Genomic DNA, 27,818 nt, shown 5'->3' with positions numbered 1-27,818 from the left:
AGCGTGGCTTTCCCCCTCGGATTTTACATCACTTACTGTAATTATGTTTTACATCTCTTTGTTTTTTTCCTAGGGAACAACAATCTGTCAGTGTGGGCATAAGTGACACAGGTGGTATCAAGATTTCCAGTGAGCGCCTTACCTGAATCCTGTCGGGCACCCCTGTGCTGTCCATTCGGCTGGCTACATTCACTGTGTTTCCCCATATGTCATACTGGGGCTTACGTGCCCCGATCACCCCAGCGACCACAGGACCAATATTGAGGCCTAGAAGTAGGGGAGAAATGCATCATGTATGAAGCTTGAGGCCAGTTATTTTTCAAGCAGGAAAGACATTTTAAAGAAAAGCTGGCTTCTTTGATCAGCTGCTCGATCCTCAGCTACATTCCAGTGCCACACCATGGGATAAGGGTTATTTGCTGTCCTGCTCCCAAGTTAACTGGACATCTGTACACAGCTACTGCGATGCTGGGCAGCTGCGAGATGGGCACTGTGGCATCCTGAAAGCCTCCTGAGTAAACTCCACACTTGACATCCTCACTTTTAATCTCCTTTCCTGTCTCTTTTTATTCCAATGTCCAATACCAGCTGTTGAATGGTGGAGCCCGGCACCACTGGGAGTGTGGGCAGAAGAGCACATGGCAGGTGCAATGAGCCCAAGCAGAACCACCACGTGTAACTATGCTGTGATAACAGATTCTGTGCACAGAGCTCTGTTGCTCGATCGCTCCTGGTTCTCCAGGGAGCCTCAGTAATAACATCTCAGCCTTAACTGCGCTGCTCTGACATTTCAGAGAGGCCAAAGCAGGCAGACTGTTATTTTCCTGTCACCGGGTACAGAACAATCAGTGTCCCTGCACAGCTAAGGTCATGTCTGTGTTGTTTTCTCTCTGTAAGATCCCCACCTCAGAATGACAGCTACCAATACTTAATCCCATAAACACAGCCACGTTACCTATCTTCATCTGGAAGTTGTTGAATGAATGTTCATTAATGTATTTCATTTGGTCCATTAACCTCATGGCAAAATCAGCCAGAGCTTTGATATGCGTCTTCCCTTCCTTGTCGTAAGTGGAGTCATTGAGGCCTGACGCAGCCATATATGTACTGCCAATGGTTTTGATCTTCTCCAGCTGCCGAAATTGGTCTTCACTTATTATCTGTGACACGAGAGAATTGCAAGGGAACTGAATGAGCTTGTCAAATGCATACATGCTGGCATGTCCTTGCCAAGTGTCCTGCCCTGGTACGAGCACTACAGAGTGTCAGACAGAGTCTCCATTACTCAAATTATAGAAGGGGATTAATCATTCTGAGGATGGGCAAGGGAAGGAGAGCGATTTTCACTTGAAAGAAGAACTAAAAGACTTACGGAGTGAGGAGAAACGAAACGTGATGCAAGGATTCAACAAGCCCCCTTCCTTCATAAGCTCCGTAAAGCCCAAATAAATGAACTCATCGCTCAGTTTTCTTTAGCAACACGAATTTTCTGTGACTTACTTCATCAAAATCGGCGATGATCTCATTGAGCAGCCGCAGACACTCCACCCCCTCGTTGTTGGCCTCCAGCTCCACGTAAAACTCGGAGAAGTTGCTGATGGAGGCGAACATGACGGCCACGCACTCGCAGGACTGGTAGTACAGTTCATCATTGCGCCGCTCCTGAGCCAAGAAATGGGCTGCCACATCCTTCGGCAAAATGTTGTGGAGGAGGCGCCTGTTATAGGCCTGCAGCTCCTCCATCTCTTCTTTCTCTTCAGTGGCCTAGTTGAGGAGGGTGAGAGTGACACGCTTATATCTTTTGGTTACTGCTCTGAAGGAGAGAAAAAAGCTGAGCACGAGCTTGCAGGGAGGACAGAAATAGAAGAAAGGGGGGAATGGCAAAGGAGGGCAGAGATGGAGAGATGCGGGATCCCGCTTTGTAGTGGAAGGCTGTCTGTGTGTGCATCTTTATAAAAGCCAAAGGGCTTTTTGCCTAGCTGAGTATGTGGTCCCTCCTTTTCCACAAGGTTTATGGGGTGCTGTGATAGTCGTAACATGCACTTACAGTAGAGCTGTATTGGTTGTTAATATACAGATGGTAACAAATGTACAGAAGGAATAAGCAAAGGGAAACTCACCGGTGGTGGTGCCTTGGCTGAAGAAGCTGGGGCAGTCCTCACTGGTGAGCAATCTCCAAGAGATGCTGCCTCAGTGAGGGTCAGCCCTTAAATGAGGTCTCAGAGGGGATGGAGTCAAGCTCCACCCCTTCCGGGAGCACAGCTACATCACTCTCACCTGTGCTCCCACAGCTGACCCCACACTTGCCTCAGCTGATTAATCAGAGGTTCAGGCTGTGATTACCAATCTCCCATACAAGAGCCCATGAAGCAGGTTGGACTGACGGGCTGAAGAGGATTTTTCACCAGCCTGTAAAGCCCTGGGCTCTGTTGGCAGAAAAGGAACATGTGGCCAGAGGGGACCATGAGGAGAATGAGCTGCTTTGTTTCTGCTCTAACAGACATGGATTTGAGGTTAACATGCAGCTGGAGCCAGAACTTCAGAAGGATGCAATAGTTCTTGCCTTTGCAGACTTGCCCAGTACTAGCATTACCTCAAGTCACTGTTTTGAGTTTGTAGGTTTTTACCTACAGACACAGAAGTGTTTACTTCTCTCTCCTCCTTTACCCCAATATGAGCACCAAAATTTTAACCCTTGTTCTACTTTTTGCTGTTCTGAATATTTCTGGGAAAGACCAATGGACAAAAACAGGGTCAGGCAATAACTGCAGAATGCACAACAAGTCGAGGGGACACGCTGAGCAGCTCAGCTGATGGGAGCCCCAGAGCCATCCTGTGCACCACTTGCTCAACAGAGGCAGCAGTCAAAATTCTAACACTGCACAGCCCTTTCAAACAGGTTTGCTTTAAATTCTTTCTTTTTTCCAATGACTTTTGCCACTGCTGGAGAGCTGGAATCAAAAAGAGAGCAGAATCTGCTGGCACTTTTGCACTCCATCATGGACTAACACAGCACAGCCATCCGTATCAGCCATCCCATAGAAGGGATTACCATTCCAACATCCCTCTGCCACATGGCTGGCAAGGGGACAGGCAGCAGATGCACAGCACTTTATATCTGTTTGAAACTGCAAATGGGGTTAAGCAAAGAAGGATGTTTGAGAAGGTATGTCCAGCCAGAACAAGGAAAACATTTGGCTCTGCCTGGAGAAACAGTATGAGCAGACTTGGAACAGCCAAGTCAGCTCCCCTCTTCTGTTATTTTACCCTTCATAAAGGAGGATGACACTGTTTGTTTATCTGCTTCCTAAGGAGCTTTAGTTAATTGCTTCCTACTAAAATCAGTGAAACCTATTATCAGAATGATGTTCTGCTGTCCAGAAGGTAAAAATAATCTACAGAAGACCTGCGTTCCTCCAGCTGTGAGCCATGGTCAGAGCTGAGATGTGCTCTGCTTGTGTAAGAATCACACAGGACACCCTATACTGTCACTCATGGGCACACAGTAAAAACATTAGCAAGGAACTCAGGGATGGGAGCAAAGCAAGGCACTGCGTGTAGCATGTTGGTGACCCAACACTGCTGCCTAGTGGCTAATGAATGGAGCCTGGATAGTGAGCCACTCCCACTGCTTAAGAAGACAATGAAAATCCAGCTGTGAATCTTTCACATCCCTGAACACAAAGGCTGAAGCTGAACTATGGGAAACCAATCAGCAGTAAGAGCTGCTTATATTTACAGTTGTTGTTTTATTACAGGTGCCTGCAACAGTGACATGCTCAGGCGCCCGAGTTTATTAACCTACATCTTCAGATCTATCATCTTCTATGGCAGGGACCATCCCGAGTGCATTTACAGGGAAACAGAGGGATAAAGTAAATGACCAGGATGAGAAACACTCAGAATGCAAAGTACAAAAGAAGAAAGGAACGTCACCAGTACGCCCAGTTATATGGCAGATTCAGCTAAAATTCAAAGCCATTTTATAACGCCCTGAAACTTGCGAATAACTCAGCAGTTTCATTCTAACCAACCCCAAAGACTCCGGTATTCCTCCAACACAGCGATACCCACTAACCTGGAGTTTCCAGAGGAAATCAAGTCTTGCAGTGGATTCCACTTGCTGGGCATGCAAGTACAGTGCCAGGACAAAGACCGTAATGATGACAGGGGTAACGATCTTCAGTGCAACTCGTGTCATTGCTGGAGAGCTGTGGCCAACAAAGAGCAGGATTGCCAGGTTATTCTCAATGTGAAGGGATGCAGCTCAGACCTCACACCCCAGTTCTCACTTTAGGGCTAACCAAACTCTGAAGAAATGGCATTTTTCCTTCCCCTTGAAGCCCACCTTGGTCAAAGGAAAGCGATGTCTGAAAAAAAAACCTCAGGACTTTGGACTACAGGTGCTGGTTTCTAAAGCAGAACCTTGGAATCAGAAATGCAATCCAGCTTCCTAACAAGGGTTGACATCGACCTAGAAGTCATTTGTAAGAGAGCAGCCATACCAGCTTAGCCACTGCTACATTTGGCAAAACCAAACTGCTGGCAGCTCTTCAGACTGCATTTACTGTGTCTCTTGCACTGCCTTCCCCAACTTGCAGCCTGGAGCTGTTCTACACTTATTGCTTCCCCACTTTGCAACTCCTAAATGCCTCTGTTTTATAGAAGCGCTGATAGCTGAAAAGAACATTAGGGTACATTCCCAGCCCTTCTGGCAAGGCAGCAAATAAAAATGGTTTGAATACCAACGTTAGACAGCATGAGAATGTTTTGATAAAAGCTGCAGTTTGTAACTCCAAGAATGATCTGTGAGCTGCTCCATGAAGCAGTAAGTTCTCACAGGGTGCTCAGGGAGCATCAGCGCAGATAAAAGGTATCAGCTGAGATAAAACCTCAGTGCAGTTATTAGGGCACTTGTACTGCGTTGCCCCAGAACCCAGTAGTGCATATCCAAGTAGCAAGCGCTGCTGAGAGTTCAATGGTGCCGATACTGTGCCTCGGGAACAGAAAATGCCTACTGACAAAAGCCATACGGATACGTAACGCCAAAGCGACTCACCATGGTAACGTTGAATTTGTTGACATGCTGGAAGAAACAAAACATACAGACACGGTTAGTGGAGCTGCTCGCTGCCTCCAGCGCCCGCCCCTCTGCACGTAATGCAACAGAACCTCTGCGGTGTGGCACCGCTGCCGCCGAGCGGGGCTGTAGCCCTTTTAAAGCAGTCAGCGACAGAAAGACCAGGGGAGAAAGAATAAAGGTGGTTGTCTGTGATCGTGCCACGTGGTTAACGTGGTTCAAACTTCTAAGGAGCCTTCAGAGTCATTGAATCGTTTGGGGTTTTAATGTCAGTGTGGGATATTCAGCAAACGCGTGTGCATCTGTCACTGCTTCATTAGGTCAGGCATTAAAAACTGATACAAAGAAGCTTTGGGGGAAGGGCTCATGAGAGTTACCTTCTTCCCCATGCATTGTAACAGGGAGACAGGCCTAGCCCCTTTACCCCTATCACTACTCACTTCTGCAAGGTGCTCATCTCCTGTGCTGTGCTCGGCTCCATGTACTGCATGAGAGCACCAAGAAAAGCCCGGTGCAGGTCGCTGTTACTGCTCACTGCACGTGGCATGCAAAGGGCTCCTGTGAAGCAGAGCTGCTGAAGATGGAGGGTGAGCTTTTCTTACAATGAAAGGATGGAAAAGAGCTTTCTGGTAGGTAGCAGCTGGCTGAGTTCCTGACTGATTGCTTGCTTAATGCTGCTGGTTTCAAGTGTGGGTGGAGTTTCATGTGGCTGAGAACCAGGATATGTATCTTTTAAAACACCATTTATCTGGAAAGCAAGGAAGCACTGGATTTGCTCGTCCTGACTGTAGGGACGTTGATGCACTTAGAGATTTGCAGGCTGCTAATGGGATACAGCTTTAGCTGAGAATCTCACATTTGTCCAGGTGTGTCAGTGTGCAGCTTGCTCATCGTGCTGCACAGTCACAGCTAGGAATGATCCGAACTGAAAACACCGAAGGAGCCTAACTGGGCATAGCATTAAAAAACAGAAGCACGGCTACTCTCTAACCTTGTTTGTTAAAGATATTTTCTGCAGCTCTGAGCATGCCATTCCTTCTGACATGGAGTCTGCAATCCGTGCTGCCTTGCACAGATGTTTTCCCCTGGCCAGCTCCAGCACTGACCACCCACTGAAGCCCAGGTCATGTCCAGCTGGGGACCCAGCCCTGGGGCCAGCTCCTACACTGCAGGATGGATCCAGTTGGAGCTGCTTGCTGCACACAGCAAGGTTCCTCAGCTCCCCTAAATCACTGCCTGGTCAGGGATGACTGCCTGCTCTCATTATCTCTCAGTCTTATGACCAGGCTGTGGCAGATCTGACCCTCCATGCTGCGCCTGCAGCTCACTGTGGGTGTTAAGCTTGCTCTAAAATCCTCAGCAGTAACGCAGACTATGGAATGCAGCAAACGAGCTCACATTGGCCCATTGCATCTTTAAATCCAACGTATTAATTTCATCTCCAGCACAGTGAAAAGCTAAGACAATCAATAGTAGCTCTGTGAATCCCGTTGTACTTCATGTGTCATCGTGCTGGTGTGGCACTACAGTCAGGACCAGCAAATCCCAACACGCTACAGTCAGCCTTTCAGTTGCTTGCATGCTGGTTGATTTGTACACGGAAGTGTGAAGCGACATCTGCATCACTTCTAATTAGTCATGGCCCGACAATGGCTGCAGAGCAGACAGTAATTATGGAGCTACAACTGGCATCCAATTAAAGTAGCATTAGGTCATGGTTGCCTTTTTTTTCCCCACTATCAGCTGGACAATAAGGTCCATCTCTGAACCACACGTCACACGCTGAGCTCCCACTCCTCGGATGCACAAAGGGACCGCCAGGCTCTGGGGCACTGAATAGCTGTCCTTGGGGCTCTCAGCACAAAACAAATGCAACTTAATGAGAGGTAATACAGCACCGCACAAAGTTATCTCTGGGAAAACCTGCTAACCTTCTCCACTTTATTACTGCCATTTTTGATTGTGGAATGACGTACATTATACTTCTAAGTGCTCTAATCTCACTTAGTGCTCGACTTGCAAGAATTAAATGATATTTGGGATATAAAAAGCTTTTGTTTCTCTAATTCTGTTAGAAAACGCGAAGTAGCTTCCACTGCTGGACTACACAGCGTCTGCAAAAAGGGGTGAGGGGAAACCTCCTCCTGCCATACCCTCACGGAAAGCTCCAGGGGGTTTCCTACGTGATCTTATTTGTTTGAATTAACAAAACAATTTAAGGGATTCCTGCCAATGGATGTAAAAGTCACACCTCCATTCATTATTAAGGGCTGCACAGGAATGGTAAAAAACAGAAGGTATTTGTGCGGTAACCAGGCACATCCAGCTTGTGGGGTTTAATGAGTATTAAGAAATTTGAGCAATTACACAAGCTGCTTTTTAACATACAAAACAACATAGGAACACAGGCGTGTTCTCAATCACCCTCCTGTCCCAAGACTGAAGCAACCGTAGCTGTAATCCTTGACTGATCATTTACCTAAACTGTCCTTTAAACCATCAGCATTGGGAACTTTCCCTCTTTGGTTATCTCAGTCCTTACCAGATCTTTACCATTAAAGAGCTTCTCAGTGCCTATGCAAATGTCCTTTGCTGTGATTTAAGTCATGACTTCATGTTCTACCCACACTCAAGCACAACTGTTGCCCACAAGGGGAAGTAATCAAAACAAGTCATTAACAAAACAACACAACCCCAAAGCTGTGGAAGGGGATGAGTTTATGACTGTGCCTCAATTACCTCCCTGACATGACCTTCAGGAGTGGGGCAACCCTGTCACTGGATGGAGGTAGGAACCATGATTAATATGTGACCTGGTGAAGACAAACTACCTTCTGTAGCAAAAAGGCACCTGGCTACTCCCAACCAGACCAGGTCCCTCAGCTGGAGGTTGTGGTGAGACCAAGGTGATGCAAACATGTGGCCAACAGCAGCCAAATGTCAAACACCACATGATGCCACCCCAACCTGGCTGTGACACACCAGATATCTAAATACCGCCGCGGTTCATTATCACATCCCTGAGCCACCTCAAATTTGCTGGAGATGTTTTTCGTTTCGAGAAAAGCCATTTCTATATTGAGAGTGTATTATCAGACAAGTGAGAATGACTAACTGCAGCTCCCCGTTTCTGCAAGAAAAATAACAGATCCACTCTGATTGCGGTTATGTTTTGTTATTAATAGGCAGTTCATTAGTCAAATCCCAGATTTAAGAGTTCTTAAAGGGAACTGTGATCCCCAGCTCTGAAGAGCTGGAGTGCCTTTAATTTACAACCCTGCTACCATGTGCTGCTCCCTGTGCTTGCACCATGGCCTCAGCACTCCCGTCCAGTGCTATGCTGAAATCACTGGCTGAAAGAAATGAGGTGAAGATTTCAGAAGTGAAAGGCACTTACTAGGTGTTAGCTGTAACCAGGAGATCTGCATTGTCAAAAAGGTTCACCCCTGGCACTTCCACAATGAGAACATATATGAATTCAATGATTAACATAAGGATCAGTTTTCCAATACAGCTGATCTGAAGGAACACAGAGCAGGCCAGGAGACTCAATAAGACACTGTAGGTAAAGTACTGTATAAAGACAAAAAGGGGGGAAAAAAAAAAACAGAAGAGAAATGAATGTCAGCAGGATAAATCAAATCTGAAAACAAAGGAAACCAAACAGAAGGGTAAGAAAGGGATCGGGAGTCATGTGGTTGAGCTGAATGAACACGTAAACTGGGTTCTGCTTGTGGGATCCTCCAACACTGCAAGGGATTTAAATGTTAAATCTGAACTGAGGACAAATACGTTGTTCTGCTTTGGACACTATTTGTTTTGCCCTCCAGAGGCACAAGGCTCACAGCTGGAGACCCAAAAGCTGCAGTGCAAGCTCACCCTGGACATGGTTGTTAAGTTAGCAGGAAGCATCAACCAGTTATGCTGAAATATTTCCTGTTTTATACTAGAATTCTGGCCTTGATCTTTGCACATTACACAAAACCAAGGGTATTAACAATTCACACCTTACACATCTTGACTTCCACATCCACTTGAGGCCAATTGGAAGGTATTACCCTGCTGACGTGACACACTGAACCCACTGGCAGGATACAGGTCAGACACACTCCTACCAACACCGTGACCATTTATTCTACCAGATGTGTGGGAGCAGAGCCCTCTGCCGTGCTTTGCTTTAGCAGTCACCAGGTACAAACTTCTGCCATCCTGACAGCTGGATGTTACAGCACGCCAATGCTTTCAAATGTGCTCGCAGGTTGTGAGCTCAGTGGAGGCATGTTATCCATCTCATCACCTTCCGCATATCAAATCTGTGAAGCTTTAAGCTTCTGCTCTGTGCAGACAGAGTGTACCAGACTGCATCAGAGGTCTGAGACAATCCATCCTTTTGAAAAAGGTTAAAAGCAAGCCTTACTTGAAGAGTAAATATGCTGATGTCCTGAGCTCACTTATTACTGATAATTTCAATTTGAGAAAATCACTTTACGGCTTGTTAATTGCCTTCCTCAGCTTCTAGAAAATGCGTGGATGTTCCTTGTGGCTGAGGGGTAAGATCCCACCACATCCTGAAGGGACACTGGGAGCTACAGGCAACAGCGGCACCAGATCCAACATCCACCCTGCAGAGCACATGGGAGGGTCTCCCCTTTAGCCCATTGAACAGCAGAGGCTCCAGGTGGTGACAGCATCTTCTGCATGCACAGTGGCTGCTCCCCACCGCTTAGAAACACCCCTGTCCTGAGCTCCTCTCCACCTTCTGATGGGCACAGACTGTTTCCAGTTCTCCACTGTGCCAGATTTTGCTGCTGGGTCTTTCTGGGGACACACTCGGGGCCTTTGCAGGGTTGAAAGTGGATGTCATGGTAGCCTGAAAAACCTCACCGAATCAGACTGTGACAATATTTCCACTGGGTTAAATGGAAACCAGTTCAGTAGGAAACCAGGGATATCAGCAGCATCTTGGATGTCTGTATGGTTATAGATCAGCCATAAATCTGAGACATCCCCAAAAACCCAGACGACCGTGAAATAAAAGCCCAAATCCTTAGGGTTGTGACATAAAACTCATAGAAAGATCTTGAATAGCTGAGCAAAAAGGTGGTTTTCCTGGAAAAGTATTCTAACACAGTGTAAAAGATATTTGCTTTTTGCCATTAGAAACAATCATAAAAGCTTCCCAGCTTTCCAATCCACCACGAGAAACAATCATAAAAGCTTCCCAGCTTCAGCCCTGAGGGAACTTTAACATGAATGAGGACTCACGACAACAAATTCAGACACCCAAGTTTGTGTTGGTCCTATAAAATCACCCAGGAGCAACCTCCCTCCCTCTGAATCATTGAGACTCATGGCACACTTTTACTCCCCCTTCTCAGATCAAACAAATGCAGCCCATTCATTTCAAGCTGTACCTCTGGAAAGTTGCAGTTGGGCAAAGGACTGTCACAGAATCCCTGCAGTGTGCCCAGGCTGTAGTTGGAAGTCAGGTTGCTGATAAGGCATATGTCCACCTGGTCAGGAGTGATGTTGTACTCTGCAGCCATGCAGCTGGCAAGATCCACTGTGCTGCACATGAACTGAAGAAAAAGACGGTATTAAACCAAAAGGCACAGACAAGGAATGAAAAAGCAAACAGTTTGTAACCATTAAAGAAGCCCTTGCAAATGGCTCCAGCAAGGGAATTAAGCAGTGTACAAAATTAAATCACCAGGCTGTGTTTTACTGTGTATACCAGTAAGCACTGCCTCAGCTGAGGCTGTAACAGAAAGCAGAGAGTCATAGGAAGTCTTTGGAGCTACTCCCGAGTCCCAGGGCCATCTCTAGCTTTCTCCCTTTCTTAAAAGTTGAAGTGGATGTGTGTAGGGGATAGAACATTAAAGTGGTTCCTCTAAATACATGCAGCCTTGAAGCCGTTTGTACAAGTGAGAAACCAGGCACCTGCAGGGTCCTAGAGAACAGCCAGTCTCCCTCCGAGCCTGAAATCAGCAAAGGTGGTTGCATACGATGCAAAACCAGCCTGGTCCCAACAGTGCAACTTAAAGCAAAGTCATTACAGCCCCTGGTAAGAGATTACTACGCTCGGAGCAAGACTTGGCACTGTGCAGACAGCCAGAGCGAAGCCCACGCGCCACTTCAGTCCCACTCACTGCTGTGGGAGTGAAATGATGCATGGGCCTCGTGCTGGCCCTTCTTGCTGGGATACGTGTCAGCCTGCGTGGACTCGTAGCAAAAGCTTTTACAGAACCAGGAAAGAACACAGGCACAAATGAGTGCTAAGCACAAAACAGGCTATCGGCGTGCAGCGCTCTGCCTCTCGTTTCCTCTCTGTGCCTGAAAAGCAAAAGGGGACTGACCTCAGATGCTGCGAGCATTAAGCAGGATTACATTAAAGCCAGTGGTTGTAAGGGTCACGGTGCTGCAGTGCGCCAATAAGAACACCATAAAGAACTGAGTGGGCTGAGGGAATCGATGCACGTACCATGTTGACAAAGGCAGAGAGAAAAACCAGGATAATGGCAAAGACTCCGACTAAGGTACTATTGGTCCTGGACTGCACAATCTTCTTAGAAAGAGTCTGGAGTGGTGCTGGGAAAAGCTGGGGGGAAAAAAAAAAGCCTAAATAAACATATGAAATCATCGCTTATTTTACAAATTGCAACTTGCATTTGAGCTGCCCACATCCTTCAGCGCGGGGTCTGTGGGGATGCTGCACAGGGGTCAGAGAACGGCTGATGGGATGGCAGCTCTGGGACAAAGGCAGGCAGGATCGTGACGGTCTCGTGGTGGAATTTGCTTATTCCTTCCCAATGGGGAACGTTCTGCCTGCTCTCAGTTTGTGAGCTGTGAGAGCGCTGTTCACAGGGCTGCTCTCATCCTGGGAGAAGCAAACCACAAGCCACCTGTAATTGAAATAACAAGGAGCTGGAGCTTTTAAATCATTGGATCCAACTTTTAACAAAGCAGAAATGGGAAAAAGAAGAAAAGTGTTACCTCCCTTTGAGCAAGAAGTAATGCTGCAGCACTTTGCAGTGCCATTTCAGTAGTGCAGTTAAAAAGCCCTGGCCAGCCCTGTGTTCTGTTCCACCCTGGCTGCAGAAACCAGCTGGCCTCAGCTTGTCTGCAGCACAGAGAAGGAGCTAAAAATACCCTCTGCTAAGGGCAATCCCTGCACTTTCCCGAACAGCCCATCCCAGAGATTTGCTGTTATCAAAGCTTGAAGAGTTCTTCTAATTGCCTTTTAACCATACACCTGCAGCACTCTTGGTTTCCAGGTGCTGCGTTGCATCCTAGGAAGAAGCAGTCTGCGTTAAAACCTAACAAGGAGTGCTGTGCTGCAGCGGTCACACCTCAGCATCAGCCAGACCTCCTCGCACTGCATCAGTGCAAGACCAGAGAAGTCCAGGAGACACTGAAGCAAACCCTTTCTCTTCCCACTGTCTTTACTCAACACCACTAACCCAGAGCATGCTCAGGGCTGGAGCAGCAAGAGATGGGTGCAGCAGATCCTCCATCACTCTGTGACTGGGGAGCACCAGCCCTGCAGTGCTTGTCCCCTCTGGGCTGCTGCTCCAGGGACTCTGCTGAAGACTGCCAAAGTTTTGCAGAGTGCAGCTCCCCATACCCACACGCTGCATGAATAACCAAGCCACCAGAAGGTATTTTTAGAGACACAAAGAAGCTAGCGGCACAGCAACATGGCACTGCAATTTAACTATGACTAATGTTTCTATTAAAAGTCCTGCTTTTCCCTTTTATCCTTCACTCTTACATCTTTAGAGATGCAACGATTTGTCAGCGCGGAGCTTCCCACACAGCGACCCTACAGCGTAATTACAAAGCAGCTGAAGCTGATTTGTTGGTGACTTTCACAGGAAGAAAAGAGAGGCCAACACGGTGACAGTTTCCTCCATGAGGTAGGAGAGGGCCATTGTCTGCTTGGGGCTACTGACCAATTTGTGCTGGATGAGAATGAAATCCATGGAAAGCTTATTCAGTCCCTGGGCTCAGGTGGTCTCTCTCTGTAATCGTTGGCAAATCAGGCACTAAGTAAAGCTTGGGAGTGCTTTGATGTGAATCTCGGCTCAAGCCTCTGCTGCCAGCTATCCCCAAAAAAGCCTGACTTTGAACCAAGCCTGAGATATCAAGCAAAGCTATTAGTAAAAGACACTTAAAGTCTAATGAAAGCATGTTGGTTTTTTTGTTTGTTTTTGTTTTTTGGTTTTTTTTGTATTAATCTTGGTTCTCCTTCGAAAAATAGGGAAAATCTTAGGTCAGTAAACAAGTGCAGCTGGAAAAAGTCCTGAGGAGGCAACAAATGCCAGAAGCCATAGGAGGTTAGGATTGCAATGCAGAGCACAGCAGCACAGCTGTGCCTCACATCTGAGCGGCCTCTGCCTTAGGAACAGCCTTCAGGAACACTCTGCACATGTGTAACCTCTCATTTTACAGAGGCAGTCACAGCAACTAGTAATACTTGAAGACCTCTGTGGTAGAAATGGGGGCCCTGTCCCAGCTCTGGCAGGTCAGCTCTGCTCTAGCAATGTTCCTTCTGTAAAATTAACCACAAGTCAGGGGTATAACAACTCCCAGAAAGAACAGAAAAGAAAGAAAAGTGGACAGCTCTAACAAAATAAAGTCCCTTGTAAGAGAAGCAGAACAATCAAGATGTTACAGTGACAATCTGTTCATTGTTGGTAGTTAGCACATTGGTTTGTACTGTCCAGCACCCTCTGATCCTCTTAATACCTCAAATCATGCCTGAACAAAGGACAGAACATGGGAGGACCTAATGCAATGGCACCTCCAAGAGTGTACGTGCATCTCCTGAGAAACTGGGCTGAAGGATCTAACTCTGTGATTTGAGCAGCCTGGATTCACACTTGGGTTGCCACACAAGCTTGAGGCTGCTTGTTAACTCTCTTAAAATACCTGTGTGAAGAAAAATAACCCTAGTGGGATAAAGTGAATTCCAGTTCATTCTGCACAGAAATGCGTAAGCGCTGCTGGAAGACGTGAGCTCCCTCAAGTGTCTCTGAAAGCATAAAGGAACCAAATCATAGAATCCTTAAGGTTGGAAAAGATCACTAAGATCATCCAGTCCAACTGTCAGCACATCATGCCCACTGTGAATGTGAATACAGAAGGGGAAAGTAGGGCACTGAGGTCCAGGTGAAAGTCCTAATGGAAAAAAGCAGTAAGTGCTAGTGTTGTATTGAAAACAATCCATGCCATCCATTCATTTGCATGACAAAGATAAGATAAAATAGAATACAATGAAGAAAAACTGTACTTTGCAGTAACAGCCGACCACAGACAGGAAGGTAATATTTCTCCTCTCTATCTTCTTAAGATACATTGTGGACATGGAAAACCACTTCGATAATTGCTGCTGCATTGTGAGATGACAAAAAAAATAGGAAGTCTTTAAGTTCCGAGTTTTCAATTTGTAATAAAAGCCTTTGAGACATTTTGAAGTACATTACGATGATTCCGGAGTAAAAGACAATATCTCCAGGCAACTTGATGTTGCAAGTCCATTTATGTAACTTATTTCACGGAGATTTATTAGTCCATAAAGAAGAACAATTTTCAGAGGTGCTTCTTCCTTTGCCCGAGAGGGAAAAAAATGAAATAAAAAGGAGCTCCTAGCACAGTCTCAGGGGGCAGAGAAACAAGTGGGCAAACTGTGCCTATCCAAGGCTCTGTCTCTGAATCCTCTTTCTTGAGAGTAAGGGCTAACTTGAACATGCAAGCAGTTAAATTTCATTCAGCAGTTCAGATACCAGGAGTTAAGGATTTTAAGGAGAAACACAGAGTTGGTAAGTTAGTAGCAAAACAGATGTCTGACAGCGGAGTATTTGTGAAAGGACCATGGTTCTCATGACCTTAGGCTCTATTGGGAAGGAACACCATCTCACGGTGGCCAAGTCTTCACGGAGTATCAAAGTGAAGAACTGGAACTCTCTTGTTTATTGCAGCTGAAGGAACTTGGAAAGCCAAACTGGCTGCGTTGGCAGGTCCAGGATCAACTCATAGTCCATAGAGAATTTTATAGTAGAAGATAATAATGACAGCAAAAGAAAATAAAACATGATCAAGTTGTCCTTAAAGAGCCTGCTGGCCACTGTCAAAGCCAGAGATGGAGAGGCCAAAACAGGGAAGGAAGGAAAAGAGACACTTATCATGTAACAGTACAGCAAACAGGCAGAAGTTATGCTTACACTGGTATCCTGGGGTGAACACCTGCTTTCCAACTTAGTGTGGAATTAACCACTGGTATGTAAAATACATGCTTTCCTATCCCACATCTAAGTGTGAAACAAAACAAATAATGTTGACATCTCTGTGTCTTAAAATTTCCTCCAAAGGGCCTGTAAAAGTGCCTTCCTCACTTCTGCATGTTGGTAAAAAGGCTTGGAGCAACATGCGGAACAGTAATAAAGTAATACAATAAAGTAGTACCCCTTAACCAAGTGCTAGCTAAATATGTTGACTAAAAAATTCTGTCTCAAAACACCAACATCTTTAATGACAGAAGCATCAGACAGGTAGCTGACAAGCCAACCACAGCAGGAAGTACCTGTTCCTAAACAAGTCATATCATAATCAGATGTTGCGAGCTGAGGCAATAAAAAGGAGTAATCAAAAAGCTACTGGAGCCATAAGGCTCTGTGATTTCAGTATTTGCAATTTGTACATGTAATACAATGGTCACAATGAATGTTACACGTAATTACTGTGCGGGTCTGGGGCAGAATGCTGAAAACACACGTTTGGAAATACTTCATAAAATCCCATTAAATTCTGATGTTAGTCTGAATTCACTACGATGTCCCGAAGGCAGCCTAAAGCCAGTTGCAGGCATCAATAAACAGACCTCATTTTCAGGAGCTTGGGAACTCAAGGCAAAGAAAGCAAGACTGAACATCCTCTGTGGGTCACAGGGACTGAAGAATGCCACATGCCCTTTAAATTTATCATTAATTGAGATCAGTAATAATGAAGAAACCAAGAAGTCCGCAAATTAAAAACAAAACCTTTGAATCTGTCAGAAGTGAGTGTTGCCATCCATACATGGAATCGTGTAAAAGCCAGTGGGTGACAAACGACCCCACGTGCTTTGAAATCCTTCTGGTGGCAAGTCAATGGAGCTTGAATCCTTCAGAGTTCTGAGTGTACCACCTCACGCTCGAGGGACACAAGTCGTCCCATTAGCACTGTTACATCTCACATACATCTCATTGCTGGTGAACAAGCAGGACCAATAAGATGCTGCATGTGACTCCCTTTAGAAATCTCATGAGCCCAAGGGAAGCCCCATGAGTTGTTAACTTCAGATTTAATCTAAGGCTTTCATTGAGAACAGTTTATAAGCTCTTATTAAACGAGAGGCAAAGCTTGATTCTCCAGATCTAGCTTTCAAAAACCAAACAGCGGTGAAAGGTGCGAGTCTGTTGAGCTCCCACCTTCAGCTGTTGAAAATGGCACAGAGAAGATAACTAAAGGGAGGTGACGTAATCCATTACCTAATTGTCTTCTGCAGAAAAATTAATGCTCCTGAGCTATTTTCTGCTATGTTCTGAGTATCAAAGCTCAGCTTGGATTGAGCTGCCTGAATCTGAATCATTTCCACATTCAGACCCTGCTAGAATGGAAAAACCCCCAAAACAGCATATAAAGCCACCACCTATCATCAGCATTTTAATACAAATACCTGTAAGTGAAAAAGAAGAGCCTATCACCCTTCCAAAACACTGACTGCCATTTTACCATAAAACACCAAGAATAATTAGTCTGACTTCAGATTTCACATTTCATCTGCTTATCAGAACCAGTTGCAAGAAAGAGCTCTGTATACTCATCTGAGAATGGCTGATAAAGTTATATATGTTTATGGCTTTTGCTTCCCCCCAGGACATTTTTCCTTGATGATATTTCGCTTCTGATTATCTGCCTACCCAAACATGCATATGCAGCAGGGGACGGTGCACAGGCTGCTCTGCAGGAAGTTTGCAGGGAAGAAACGAGTGATCAGTGTTTTGTTCCACATTGGGAAATATGTTCTTCTTATATCAATATGAGAGTGCCTGCAGAGAGAGTGGGGACTTAATAGACATGCAGATCCACAGAGTGATTACTGCTTGCTGAGCTAAAGAGATGCCAACCCTAACATCTGTTTGCTGTTCGTTCTGTCTTATCAAAGCCTTTTCTGTAACCCCTATCACACAGTGTGGACAGGATGGCTAACAAAACATGCTCTGTTAGTTGAAGAAACAAGTCACTGATCCAGTTAACTTCAGCAAAGGACTCTACAAAGAGAACACGCTGCTTACCTTTACACAGGAGTAAATGATGGAAACAAACACCACCGTGGTCAAGATCAGGAAACAGGTCAGGTAAAAACCCAGCATAAACGTAGAGCTGAAAGCAAGGAGATTTATTTTTAATGCATACCATATAGAAAGCTACAGCTCTAATCTCTAGACTAAGACATTTGTACAAGCTATGACACACCGCACAGGCTTTCCAATTAGGATAGCAGTAGGAGATGCAAGGTGCCTTGAATACCAACAGATAGGCTGCCCTATTTGAATTACTCACACAGGCTGCAGAGCAGAGAATGCTGCATCTTCTATAGCAATCACTTTCCTGCCGAGGTGACAGCAGAGGGACTGAGAAATACCTCCTGTTCTCGAGGAGGTGATGGAACACTTTGTTACAGAGAGCCAGCCCTGCTGGCTGCGGGCTGGAGACCCCAGGAAGGAAAGCGTGCTGTGCACTGCAGTGCAGCTGAGTGCATGTGAAATCCACAGGGAAGGCACTCTTCGTGTTAAGCTGATGAAACCTTAGTTGTGCCCCAGGTAGAGCTAGGAATCCCTGAGCTTTACTGAGGGAATGCACAAGGGAAAAACTCAGTGGGGACAGCCCTGCCACGTCTGAGCTTTGTCCTGTGTAACAGAATGGGAGCAACTATGGCACAAGGATGGGGGTAAGAGCTTTAGCCTGGTCAGCCTGAGATGTTCCTCTGCTTTCTCTGTTCCTCTCAACTTTGAAGTACAAACAGGACCTCAGGGCCAACTTTGTACTGTGCATTTTTGATGTGTTTTGATCATGGAGATATTCAACACCAATTTCGCACTGATTGGTCTCAGTATGAAAGGACAGGCCCCCTCCCAGGAGTTTGCCTTGTTCATAATTTAAAGGAAGTACTCTTGCAACGTGACATTAAGGCTAACCATATCAACGCCAGCTGGTCTCTGTGTTCTCTCATGACTATTAGGATCATTGTACTTGCTAATTCACTGTTTGAGCCTTTGTGAAATTAATTAAAGCGATTCCCCTTTATCATCACAAGTCACTACTGCCATTTTGTCTCTAGTGTCAGACTCAGATTCCACACTGTGCCTTTGATGAAGCTCTGATGGTGACATATACACAACTGTGGTTTCGGTTGCCACTTAACTGTTACCTTCAACAGAAGACCAAAGGTATGCAAGTGAAATATCAGGAAAAACAACCCAAAAGTTGTGGGAAAGTATATCTGATCTGCAGTTAAACCACAAACTTTTATTTTAATTCAAATCCAGTGATCAGGCTACCTAAGGATGCTTAAAAACATACCAAAAATGCTAACCACCCCCCTCCAGGCCACGTGGAAGGGGATGGAGCAGCATGATATTTATACCACACTGCTCTAAGGGACTGGCTCCTGTAATACAAAAGAGTCAGCCATATGGTTGGTGCAGATCAGAAAGTGTCAAGTTGTCATCACAGTGTTAAACCGGGTTTTAAGGAGACGGCTTAGTGGCTGATTAGGGAGTTTGATGAGAACCACAAAGCCTCGTAGAGAGCCTCTGCATGTGAGAGCTCAAAGGGGTAATACCCAGCCAGCAGATCCAAACTGTCAGCCATTAGTAAGCGAGGCCAAGCTCTCTAAGAATATTTTAGCCATTAGCTACAGTGTGGTAATTGCTCAGATCCATCTGATTTCAGTTTTGAACCTCTAGTTTCCCAAAGCGGATCTGACTGTTTACACAATGCATTTGCACAGATGTTATTTTGCACTGATCTGATATTTCTGTGAGCAGAAATGAACGTCCTCTTGCCCGGAAGAGCGAATGACCTCAAACAACAGATCACGAGCTCTATCTATGACCTTCCAAGCATCTCCTCTGAATGGTACAAACCAATCCCTACCCTGAAAAGAAGTGCAGTGTGAACAGACGTAGATGCAGTGGTAATGACAAACAATAGCACTGGAACTCTCTATAAAACATTTTTGTCTTGTAATGAAGATGAATTTGGAGCATTGTAAGAGCTTCTGAGATCTTGATCTTCAGATTCAAAATGACTAACTCCAAATTTATTTCCAACACAGCAATGTTCAGGGAATGATATATTATTGTTACTAAATGAGAGCAGAGGAAATACCATCATGTTTTAATTTCAAGGGATTTTTTCATGAGCTCTTTGAGAAGAAATACCATGTCTGCAGAGCTCACTGCTGGAAGAGATCCAGAGAGTTACACTGTTCCTTTCAGATGCAGGAACACACTGCAGTGGTTCAAAAGCTTTGTGTGCCACAGCCCAGAGGAGCTTATTCCACTTCAGTCCCTCTCTCGCCTGGGGAAAAGAAATGACTGCATCCCTTAAAACCTGGTGAGCTATCAAAGCTTAGGCAGGTGTAGTCCTCTGTACTTTCCTGCTTCTTGCATGGCTGCTCTGAATCCAGAAGAACAAATGCACAAGAGGTTAAACCTCACCTGTGAAGCAGACCCTGGGACCTCAGCGCTCTGAGCCGTGAGGCTGTGGCGGGTTTTTCATCTCTCTGTTCTATTGCATTTAGATAAGGGGACAAACCAGCCTCATGCTGTGAATGCACACTATGCCTTGATAGGCACAGTGAGCTTCCAGTTTAGTGATATTTGTTTTCCATGGCCTTATAAATGTCCCAAATCGAATTTTATAAGGTGGAGGTAAACAGCAGGAGGAACTGTGCTGGAAAACTGGAAGACTCACATGCCAGTGAGGAAGTTTAATATTGTGCTAGAAATGAGTGAAAACAATAAGCACCACATGTGAGTCAAGAATGAATTATTGAAGAATTTTCTTTTCCCCTTGGTGCTCTGACTTATCAAGAAAAAAAACAACAAAGAAATGCAGGCCAGAATATTAGGAGAGGGAAAGCAAATGGAGGCAAAGGGGTGATAACATAAGATACTCACTGCGGCACGATAATGATCTGAACAAAGCAGATGAAGAGGAAGACTAGGGAGGCACAGGCCACATAGGCTCCGAACCTGTCATCCACCTGCTTGGAGTACTGAAAAAAAAGCCAACAGTGTTACATTAGTGGGAAAATTGGCTGCTGCCTTCGTCCAACTAACACTTGTTTCTTGGCTTCCATTTAGGTTCTTGGAAAGAATTGTCAGTAGGAAAAGACCAACACTATAAACTCCCTTGGTGCCTGGGCAAGCTGTAGGGTTCTAACCCTTATAATGTTCCAAAGACCAGGGAATAAATCAATACAGCTGGATGGAGAGGGGGTTCAAAGCCTGGTCCTTGTATCAGAGGAGAAATGGGGATACTAGGGAGCAGGATACCAGGTCACTATCATCAGACATGAACTTCTTCTATGGGAAGCTTCCTCCAGCAAGAATGAATGTCACTAATGAGAAAACCTTGGGGTTTTTTTTTGTGCAGACAGCTTGGCTCACTCTAACGATAGTGCGAGGATGCTGTGGTTTTCACACAGTCACTCATTCCAACTACTTGTCAACATATCAGTCACATGGGAGCTGCATCCGATTCCCAAAGATGCTTTATTTAGCTTGAAGCACGGTTCTCAGTACAAATGGTCTCAATGTTTGAACCACAAAATGAAAGGTGCTCAGAACAGGTGAACTGCTAATTTCCTTAGCAGTTTTCAGCTATAAAATTGAAGAGAAGGAGTGAGGGTAAATTACATGCTTGTGCTTTTACTTGATCCCACACAGATTCACTGAATAGCTATAAATCCTGCAAAAGTCTGTTTTCACAGTAGGCTGCAATTCTCGTCATTGAAAGAGTATTTCTACATAAAATGAAATAAATAGTGCCAGCTTAATTCCTGAAGCTCTATCCATGAAATGGTGAGCTTAACATGGAAACTGCTCAACTATTCCAAGGATCTGTACTTAGATGAGAAAAAAAAATAAGGAAAAATATAACTTGGAATTTCTTTGGGCAATTAAAAGCTGCAGCTCGTGTGGTACCCTTAACAGCAACTGGACTTAACTGACCTTAATGTTACAGTCCACAGAGAAGATTTTGTCTCTATTTAATAGACAGAGAAACTGAAAAGATCTTTGCCTCACAACACAAAGATATCTGAAAGCTATCAGCTATTCAGGACTCCTGGGACTGCTACTCTCCTCTCCCGAATGTGTGTGAGTGAGAATTCTAACTGTTGCTTAAAATGGGTTCCCAAAGATCGACTAATGAACCTGAGTAGCACTTATGGCTCCCTGGGTGGCCAGGCATTACCTTTTTCTCCAGGTCAGGCTCCCTGAATGTTAAGAGAAACTTGCGCACGTGCTCAGAGCGTAATCGATCAATACTTCTGGCATCAATGGCCCGGCCCAGAAACTCATCCACTTCATCTTCTGGGTTCATACTTTCCTGTGTATTCCTGAGGATGTGGAGAAAAGAAAAAAAAAAGAAAGAAAGAAAAGAAAAAAAAGGAACATAAGATGAGAAGATAATTGCCTCCTTTTAGCCACGTGTTATCATCTCACTCTATAACAAACTGTAGGTTAATGGCATTTTGCTCACGCCAGTTTTGAGCTGGAAAATGGATTACGAGCTGAGAGGAAAATTACACCAGCTGTACTGCTCACTGACAGTCCAACAGTGAAAGGATTTCATTTATTTGCCTTTTTTTTCTAAACGACCTCCATAAGGGAGCTTTCTTGCTTTGGAGTCTCTTTACTGTGCTTCAGCCTCACAACTAGGATGTAGTTTCCCTCCATTCATCCTTGAACTTCCCTGCTGTCCTATCTATGATATATGTAACCAGCCATATTCACTGCTTTGCAGTGATGGTTTCTATAATGATGTTGGATATTTCAGGTTGGATATTAGGAAGAATTTCTTAGCAGAAAAAGCAGTTGACGTTGGAACAGGTTGCCCAGGGAAGTGGTAAGAGTCACTGTCCCTAGAGGTGTTAAAGGAAAAGATAGAGGCCGTACTTATTCACTTGAGCTAGGAAGAAGGCAGCAAAAAACCCTCCCCAAGATAAATTAGATTCTGCTTTCCAAATATGTGGAAGCAGATTTTAAGATTTTAAGATTTAGTCACTTGCTGATGCCACTTTACTGTCTGCCTTGAAAGCAGCCACGGGCAGAAATTAAAAGCTCATCCTGAAGTAATGTTTTTCTGCTCTGTTTATGTGATTGCCAAGGACAGAGAAGTTGCACGGGGGTATATTCCAGTGGACAGCTATTTCTGTGTGCAAATCCCATGATGGGAATGCAGTTTCCAGCTCATGCTGAGTGACCTTCACCTTTGGCACTCTGGAGAAAAGTCCCAGGCTCTGACCAGCAGGATGGGAAGCTGCAGTGCTTTCTGTTCTGGGTTTTGTTTGCTCGGCAGGAAGGGGCACGATGCTCAAGGCTGCTGCTGGGCTTACTGGCAGGGTTGTGCTGTGAGCAGAGGCTGCTCAGCGCGGCCTACAAACCAGGACGGGATGCCATGCTCAAGGTTAAAGGTCCCTTCTCAAAGGAAAGGCTTTTTGCTGGACATGGCAGGATTGCTGGGGCACTCTGTGCCCCTGCTCTGCCATATACCTCTCACCAAGAGAAAGGCAGACCAGGTCTATGGGCTCTTTGCCACTCCTCCTGCCCCTGGCCAGCCAGGCCGCTCCGACACGTTGGTGTCCCTTCACGGCCATGTGGCAATGGCAGCTTGTTCACCTTGCCTCGGTGCCTTGTTACTGCTTCACCCAATCAATAGTTCAGTAGGGCTGGAGGAAAGGAGTTGTTCTTTTTTTCAGTCTGTAGTTATTTAGTTTCTTGACTCATATATTCCTCTTTGAAACTATAACGAAGGACAGGAAATTCGATTTACTTCTAGATGCTCCCTCGGAGGACGCCCATCTGCTAAAGCACTCAACAAGTGGCTGCTTATTTTTCACTCGGTCCTCACAGGTCTGTCTTCTGGACCCATAAAAACGAGTAAGGAAATTATTATGGTTCATGTTTACAGAATGTCTTCCAAGATCCTGCGAGTTATTTACACATGTGGGTCACACATTTAGTCATTTCATACCACGTATGAGAGAGGCAATACATTTTCCTCCAGAACTGGAGCAAAAGAGTCAGCTCAGCATCTTGGTGAACCTCAGTCACATTTCAACCTCCAGTTGAACGGCATCATCCAGGAGGACACGAAGAGAGAAGAAAAATCTTTATAGGTTTTGGTCACATCTGTCTCCAGTTCTATAACAGGTCATTGTACTGCGGAGAGCATTTCTCCTGCTACAACTTCTGTGGTTGCAGCTTATGTAGACCCATTTCTGCTGTTTTCAGGTGACCTTGCAGGGGTGTTCACTGCAAGGCAGCCACACTTGAGTAGACAGCAGGGAAGTGTGATCACCTGCACATACTCTGCTGCTGGGGTGGCTGCTCTGAACTCTTCCACATTGTATCCCTACTCATTACTGTACAGCAAGTCTGGGTACATCTGCATAAGTCCTAAATCAAAACAGCAAATGTTCTTGTGCTAAGGAGGGCCCTGAAGGCAGTGCTCCTAAGTCAGAGCTGAGCTACTGCCATGCAGTAATCAAATTCATATGTGGAAATGTGTATTCATATACTGATAGTGTGTGGGGGAAAAGCAGGCATTTCAGGCCCCCAAGAAACTTTCAGAAACACCTCTTAAAAGTGCCGTTGAGATCTGTACAAAATGCAGCCAAAAGAAAATTGTTACAAGGGGCAGGAACAACACGAACAGAGCTGGGAGCAGCTTTTGCACTCCGCTTGCACATGTGAAAGCTCGCAATTAACCCAGAGAAGTTGGCTTCAGGAAAATCCAAAAACATTCTGCTTATCAGTTACTTCCTGCAAATGAAGAGTATGAGAGCAAAAACTACATATATGCCATAACTGTAAATGCTTCATGCCTAGGTTCAGTGACTACATCTGCACTCAGGCGTGTGTCAGGTCCTGTTCTAAGAGATGCATTGTCCATCTTTGCTGTTGGAAAAGAGCTATGCTTCTGCATGTGAAAGCACTGGACTGATTTAAACAACGCCATGAACATTTCCCAGCAGAGATGGCTTTTCTTTTTTTAAGGCACGTCTTTATCTCTGCATTAGACAGATTGCTGGATCAAGAGAATCTAAGGCAATTAGGAGATTTTTGTGTGCATGTGTGGAGCAGGAGTGCAAAAAGCCTGCGATCTGTATAGTAAGAAAGGGGCACACGGAATCAGCGCTAGTAAATACAGAGTAATCCTTGCCAGCACTTAGCAGCTCAAGTAACCTTTCCAAACTGCAGGATGGAGACATGATGGTCTTTGGAGCACCCACCTGTGGAGGTACCATTCCTCGCTCACTGAGTGACTCACAAGGGAACTTAGGTTCTCTTATGTGAAACATAAGGACAGATCCTATTTCATGAAGAATACTTAAAAATTTCTGTATTCCTCCCAATTACTTTGTTGCGATCAGTTAGATCTTTTCCCTCCAAAACATACCCAGTATCAATTGAGTACACAGCAGCCGTGGACGCAACAAGACTCTTCCCAGACGCCTTGCACCACCACTGAAACATCTCATGGTGCACACAAGTACAAGTTACTAAAACAGAGTTTTCAGTGAAGGGCAAGAGGAGGAGGAGAAGATTCCTAGTATTGTCACGTTCAATCTTACCACATTCCTTTACTTGCAGAGAGTTGCACTCAATGTTCTGCCATCGTAACATGAATTTTCCCAAAGGCACATTATTTAGGGCCCACAGAAGCATTCAGCTGCCCCAGCACACACAGAACTGCCAAGTCCTTATCGGCAGCCCGAGAAATGTGATCAAGAGCAATAGCAACACATTTTAGGCATCAGTCTCATCTACTGTCACTTGCCTTGCCCTGAGCAAGCTTACAATTAATGCCATTCAGTGATACTGAATAAGAAATAATTATAGACACCTTCATTACAAGTAATTTTTTAGCAATGTCCAGCTGTGGAAGTAAGAAAGGCACTGTAGAAAGAGATTTTTTACCACAAAATGCCACTCACACTTTATCATTATTTTTGCCATTAAAAAAAATAGTTAGATATGAAATAGATCAAAACGCTGCTCCTACGTGCTTGCATTTTATAACATAAAATTATGAATTCACCTTTTAAAAGGAGCTGTCATTTTTGAGTTTATTTTTGTATGCAGAAATAAGTACTATGTAATAATTAGAAGTGTATATATAAGAAGCACTCAGGAATGATATATGTCATTTAGACATACATAATTTGTGCTTACTGGAAATGTTCAACACTGCTAAACAGGCTTTTCACGGTGATTTTGTTCTTGGGGTACTGTGAAAACAGCAAATACTGAATAATGCTGGGTGGGGTGGGGTGGGAAAGAGCAGCGAAATGTTTTAATCCCAAATGCCAGTTAGACCCAGACAAATTAACAAATGTTTTGAGACAGTGGCAGCTCTGACTGCACGTCAGTCAACCCCCTGTGCTCAGACTGGCTGTCCCTACAAGTGAAGTCACTGGGGGATCCAGGCACTATTCTTGGCTGCCGGGCACTAATTTTTGTCCTTTTTTAACATGAGAAGAATAAAACAACCACCACCACAAAACCAACGAACGTAACAGAATACGACAGAAGAAAATTTGCTTACTTGTCCTTGGGGTCCTCAAAACCCTGAAAGAAAGGAAAAGGACACAAGGGTTAGGAAACAGGCGAACCTTGAGAACACAAAGCATGCAGAGAATATCCCTGCTGAGGAGTTTTCAAAGCATTCATTGCTAGGTGCAGATGGAGAGCCTTACCAACCCACGGCAATGTTTGTGCTGCTGTGTCATCGGGCAGACAGAACAGCTTTAGAAAAACACATGCCTTCAGGTATAAGTTTATGGAAATGGAGATAAGAGAAACGCTTCAGCTGATTGCTGGCGCACGTTATTTGAGATACAAAACTCTGACTGCTAACACGGGACAACCATGTATTTAATCCAGCAGAGCTGCACCTCTTTAAGCTGGGGCTTGGCTAAGGGAGCCCAATGCGTTTTGCTTTACATTCATTCAGCAGGAACCCCATTAGAGTCTCCTTGCATCTCTCCTCACTGTATACATACACACAAAAACGTGTTTTCTCGAATAAGACTGCAGGAATTATAATCTGTGTAATAGCCAAAATATTCACGATTCCTTTGGGGCCACCTGAACTGAGTTGAGTGTGTGTATCCATGGTCACTCATAGCCTAAATAGCCTAGAAAGCCTCAGAGAAAGATGTATGCAGGCACATTTTGTATGCTCAGTATTTCTATACCTAACAGACCTAATACCACAAAAAAGGACATTTTGCACGGGTTGAAACAAACTTTCTCCTCTGAAGTCTTGGCTTAATTTTAACTGAAGTTAAGAGAGGTTGTATACTTGACAAGCAGGGTCATAAGCACAGGGTTTGTACCCTGTGTTCCAAAACATAAGAGAAATGTAGCTGGGAGATATGCAACATTGCTTTTGTTTTTGTTTCAGGCCAAAACTGCTCAGAGCACGTGAAGATGTTCCAGCTGCTGGACCTGCAGCTGCTCGCAGGCTGGGGGAGCAAACAGAGGCCTGCCTGATGCTGCATGACTACAAGGAAAAGCCTTTGGGCAACCAGTTTTCACACAGCTGCGTTCTGTGACACTATCAGCAACAAGAACATGGAGCAGATTCTAAAGGAGAACAGATTTTGCCCTTGCAATGTGTTAGCAATGTGGCTTTATGGCAATAGGCAGAAGCAAATCTAACACAGCGACCCTGGATGACACCAACTCGGCAAGTGGAAAAAAGCAGCCCTGGTCCCTCAGAGGTCAAGAGGCAGGACTGCGATTCACAGAGAGCCACGTCCATTTTTATACCCTCCGTTTCAAAGTAAAACCACACCTCAAAATAGAAACTGCAACTCCAACTTACACCATCCGAAATCCAGATGAAGGAAGGCTCTCAGTGCCATGTACTAACCACCAGTGGATTCAAGTGCAGTGGGAAGAAGGAAACAGTAATGTTGATTCAATGTTAACATGTGCACTTGTCCAAGCCAAACAAAACATGTACTTTTGATTTCACATTAAACAGCGCTGAAGGGATCATTCAGCTTCTTGTTGTGTGGGTTTTGTTGTTTTTTTTTTTTCTTAATCATTTTACAGTTGTCAGAAATATCTGATTTATTTATTTATCCTCTAAGCAATGCTACAACTCAGTGCCAAAAATGAAAGCTCACTGATTAATCATGGAGACAAAACGCTTAGTAATTTGTCTGGTGTCATAGCCAGTTAGGCTGGAAAAAATAAGAAAATCAGCTGAAGATGGATAGCTACCAGCCAACAAATGAGAGGGAGAGAACCGATGTGAAAACAGACAGTACTTGCTTGTTAGATAGACATCAAGTTCACATTTTCTAGCTTATCCATGTGGGAAATGGATGACTGACTGCAACTGGAGCGTCTCCTAAAATGGTCTGATTTTCATGGACTGCTGAGAA

At 44.9% G+C, this 27,818-nt stretch overlaps 1 protein-coding gene across 1 annotated transcript in view; it reads right to left on the bottom strand.

Annotated features, from left to right (window-relative positions):
- Nucleotides 1-27,818, bottom strand: part of ADCY5 (adenylate cyclase 5) — a 185,380-nt gene that overhangs the window by 3,363 nt on the left and 154,199 nt on the right. The window contains exons 9-20 of the mRNA XM_072341188.1: nt 25,967-25,989; nt 21,608-21,752; nt 20,308-20,405; nt 17,416-17,503; nt 11,562-11,678; nt 10,495-10,659; nt 8,478-8,653; nt 5,060-5,086; nt 4,079-4,211; nt 1,501-1,764; nt 956-1,160; nt 143-267 (exon numbers count right to left, since the gene is read on the bottom strand). Of these exons, the coding sequence (XP_072197289.1) occupies nt 143-267; nt 956-1,160; nt 1,501-1,764; nt 4,079-4,211; nt 5,060-5,086; nt 8,478-8,653; nt 10,495-10,659; nt 11,562-11,678; nt 17,416-17,503; nt 20,308-20,405; nt 21,608-21,752; nt 25,967-25,989 (1,566 nt within the window). The remainder of the gene's footprint in view (nt 1-142; nt 268-955; nt 1,161-1,500; nt 1,765-4,078; nt 4,212-5,059; nt 5,087-8,477; nt 8,654-10,494; nt 10,660-11,561; nt 11,679-17,415; nt 17,504-20,307; nt 20,406-21,607; nt 21,753-25,966; nt 25,990-27,818) is intronic.

The sequence above is a fragment of the Excalfactoria chinensis genome, chromosome 7, assembly GCF_039878825.1.
Source record: "Excalfactoria chinensis isolate bCotChi1 chromosome 7, bCotChi1.hap2, whole genome shotgun sequence".
NCBI classification, from domain to species: Eukaryota; Metazoa; Chordata; class Aves; order Galliformes; family Phasianidae; genus Excalfactoria; species Excalfactoria chinensis.
This window is presented reverse-complemented; position numbering and strand designations above follow the sequence as displayed.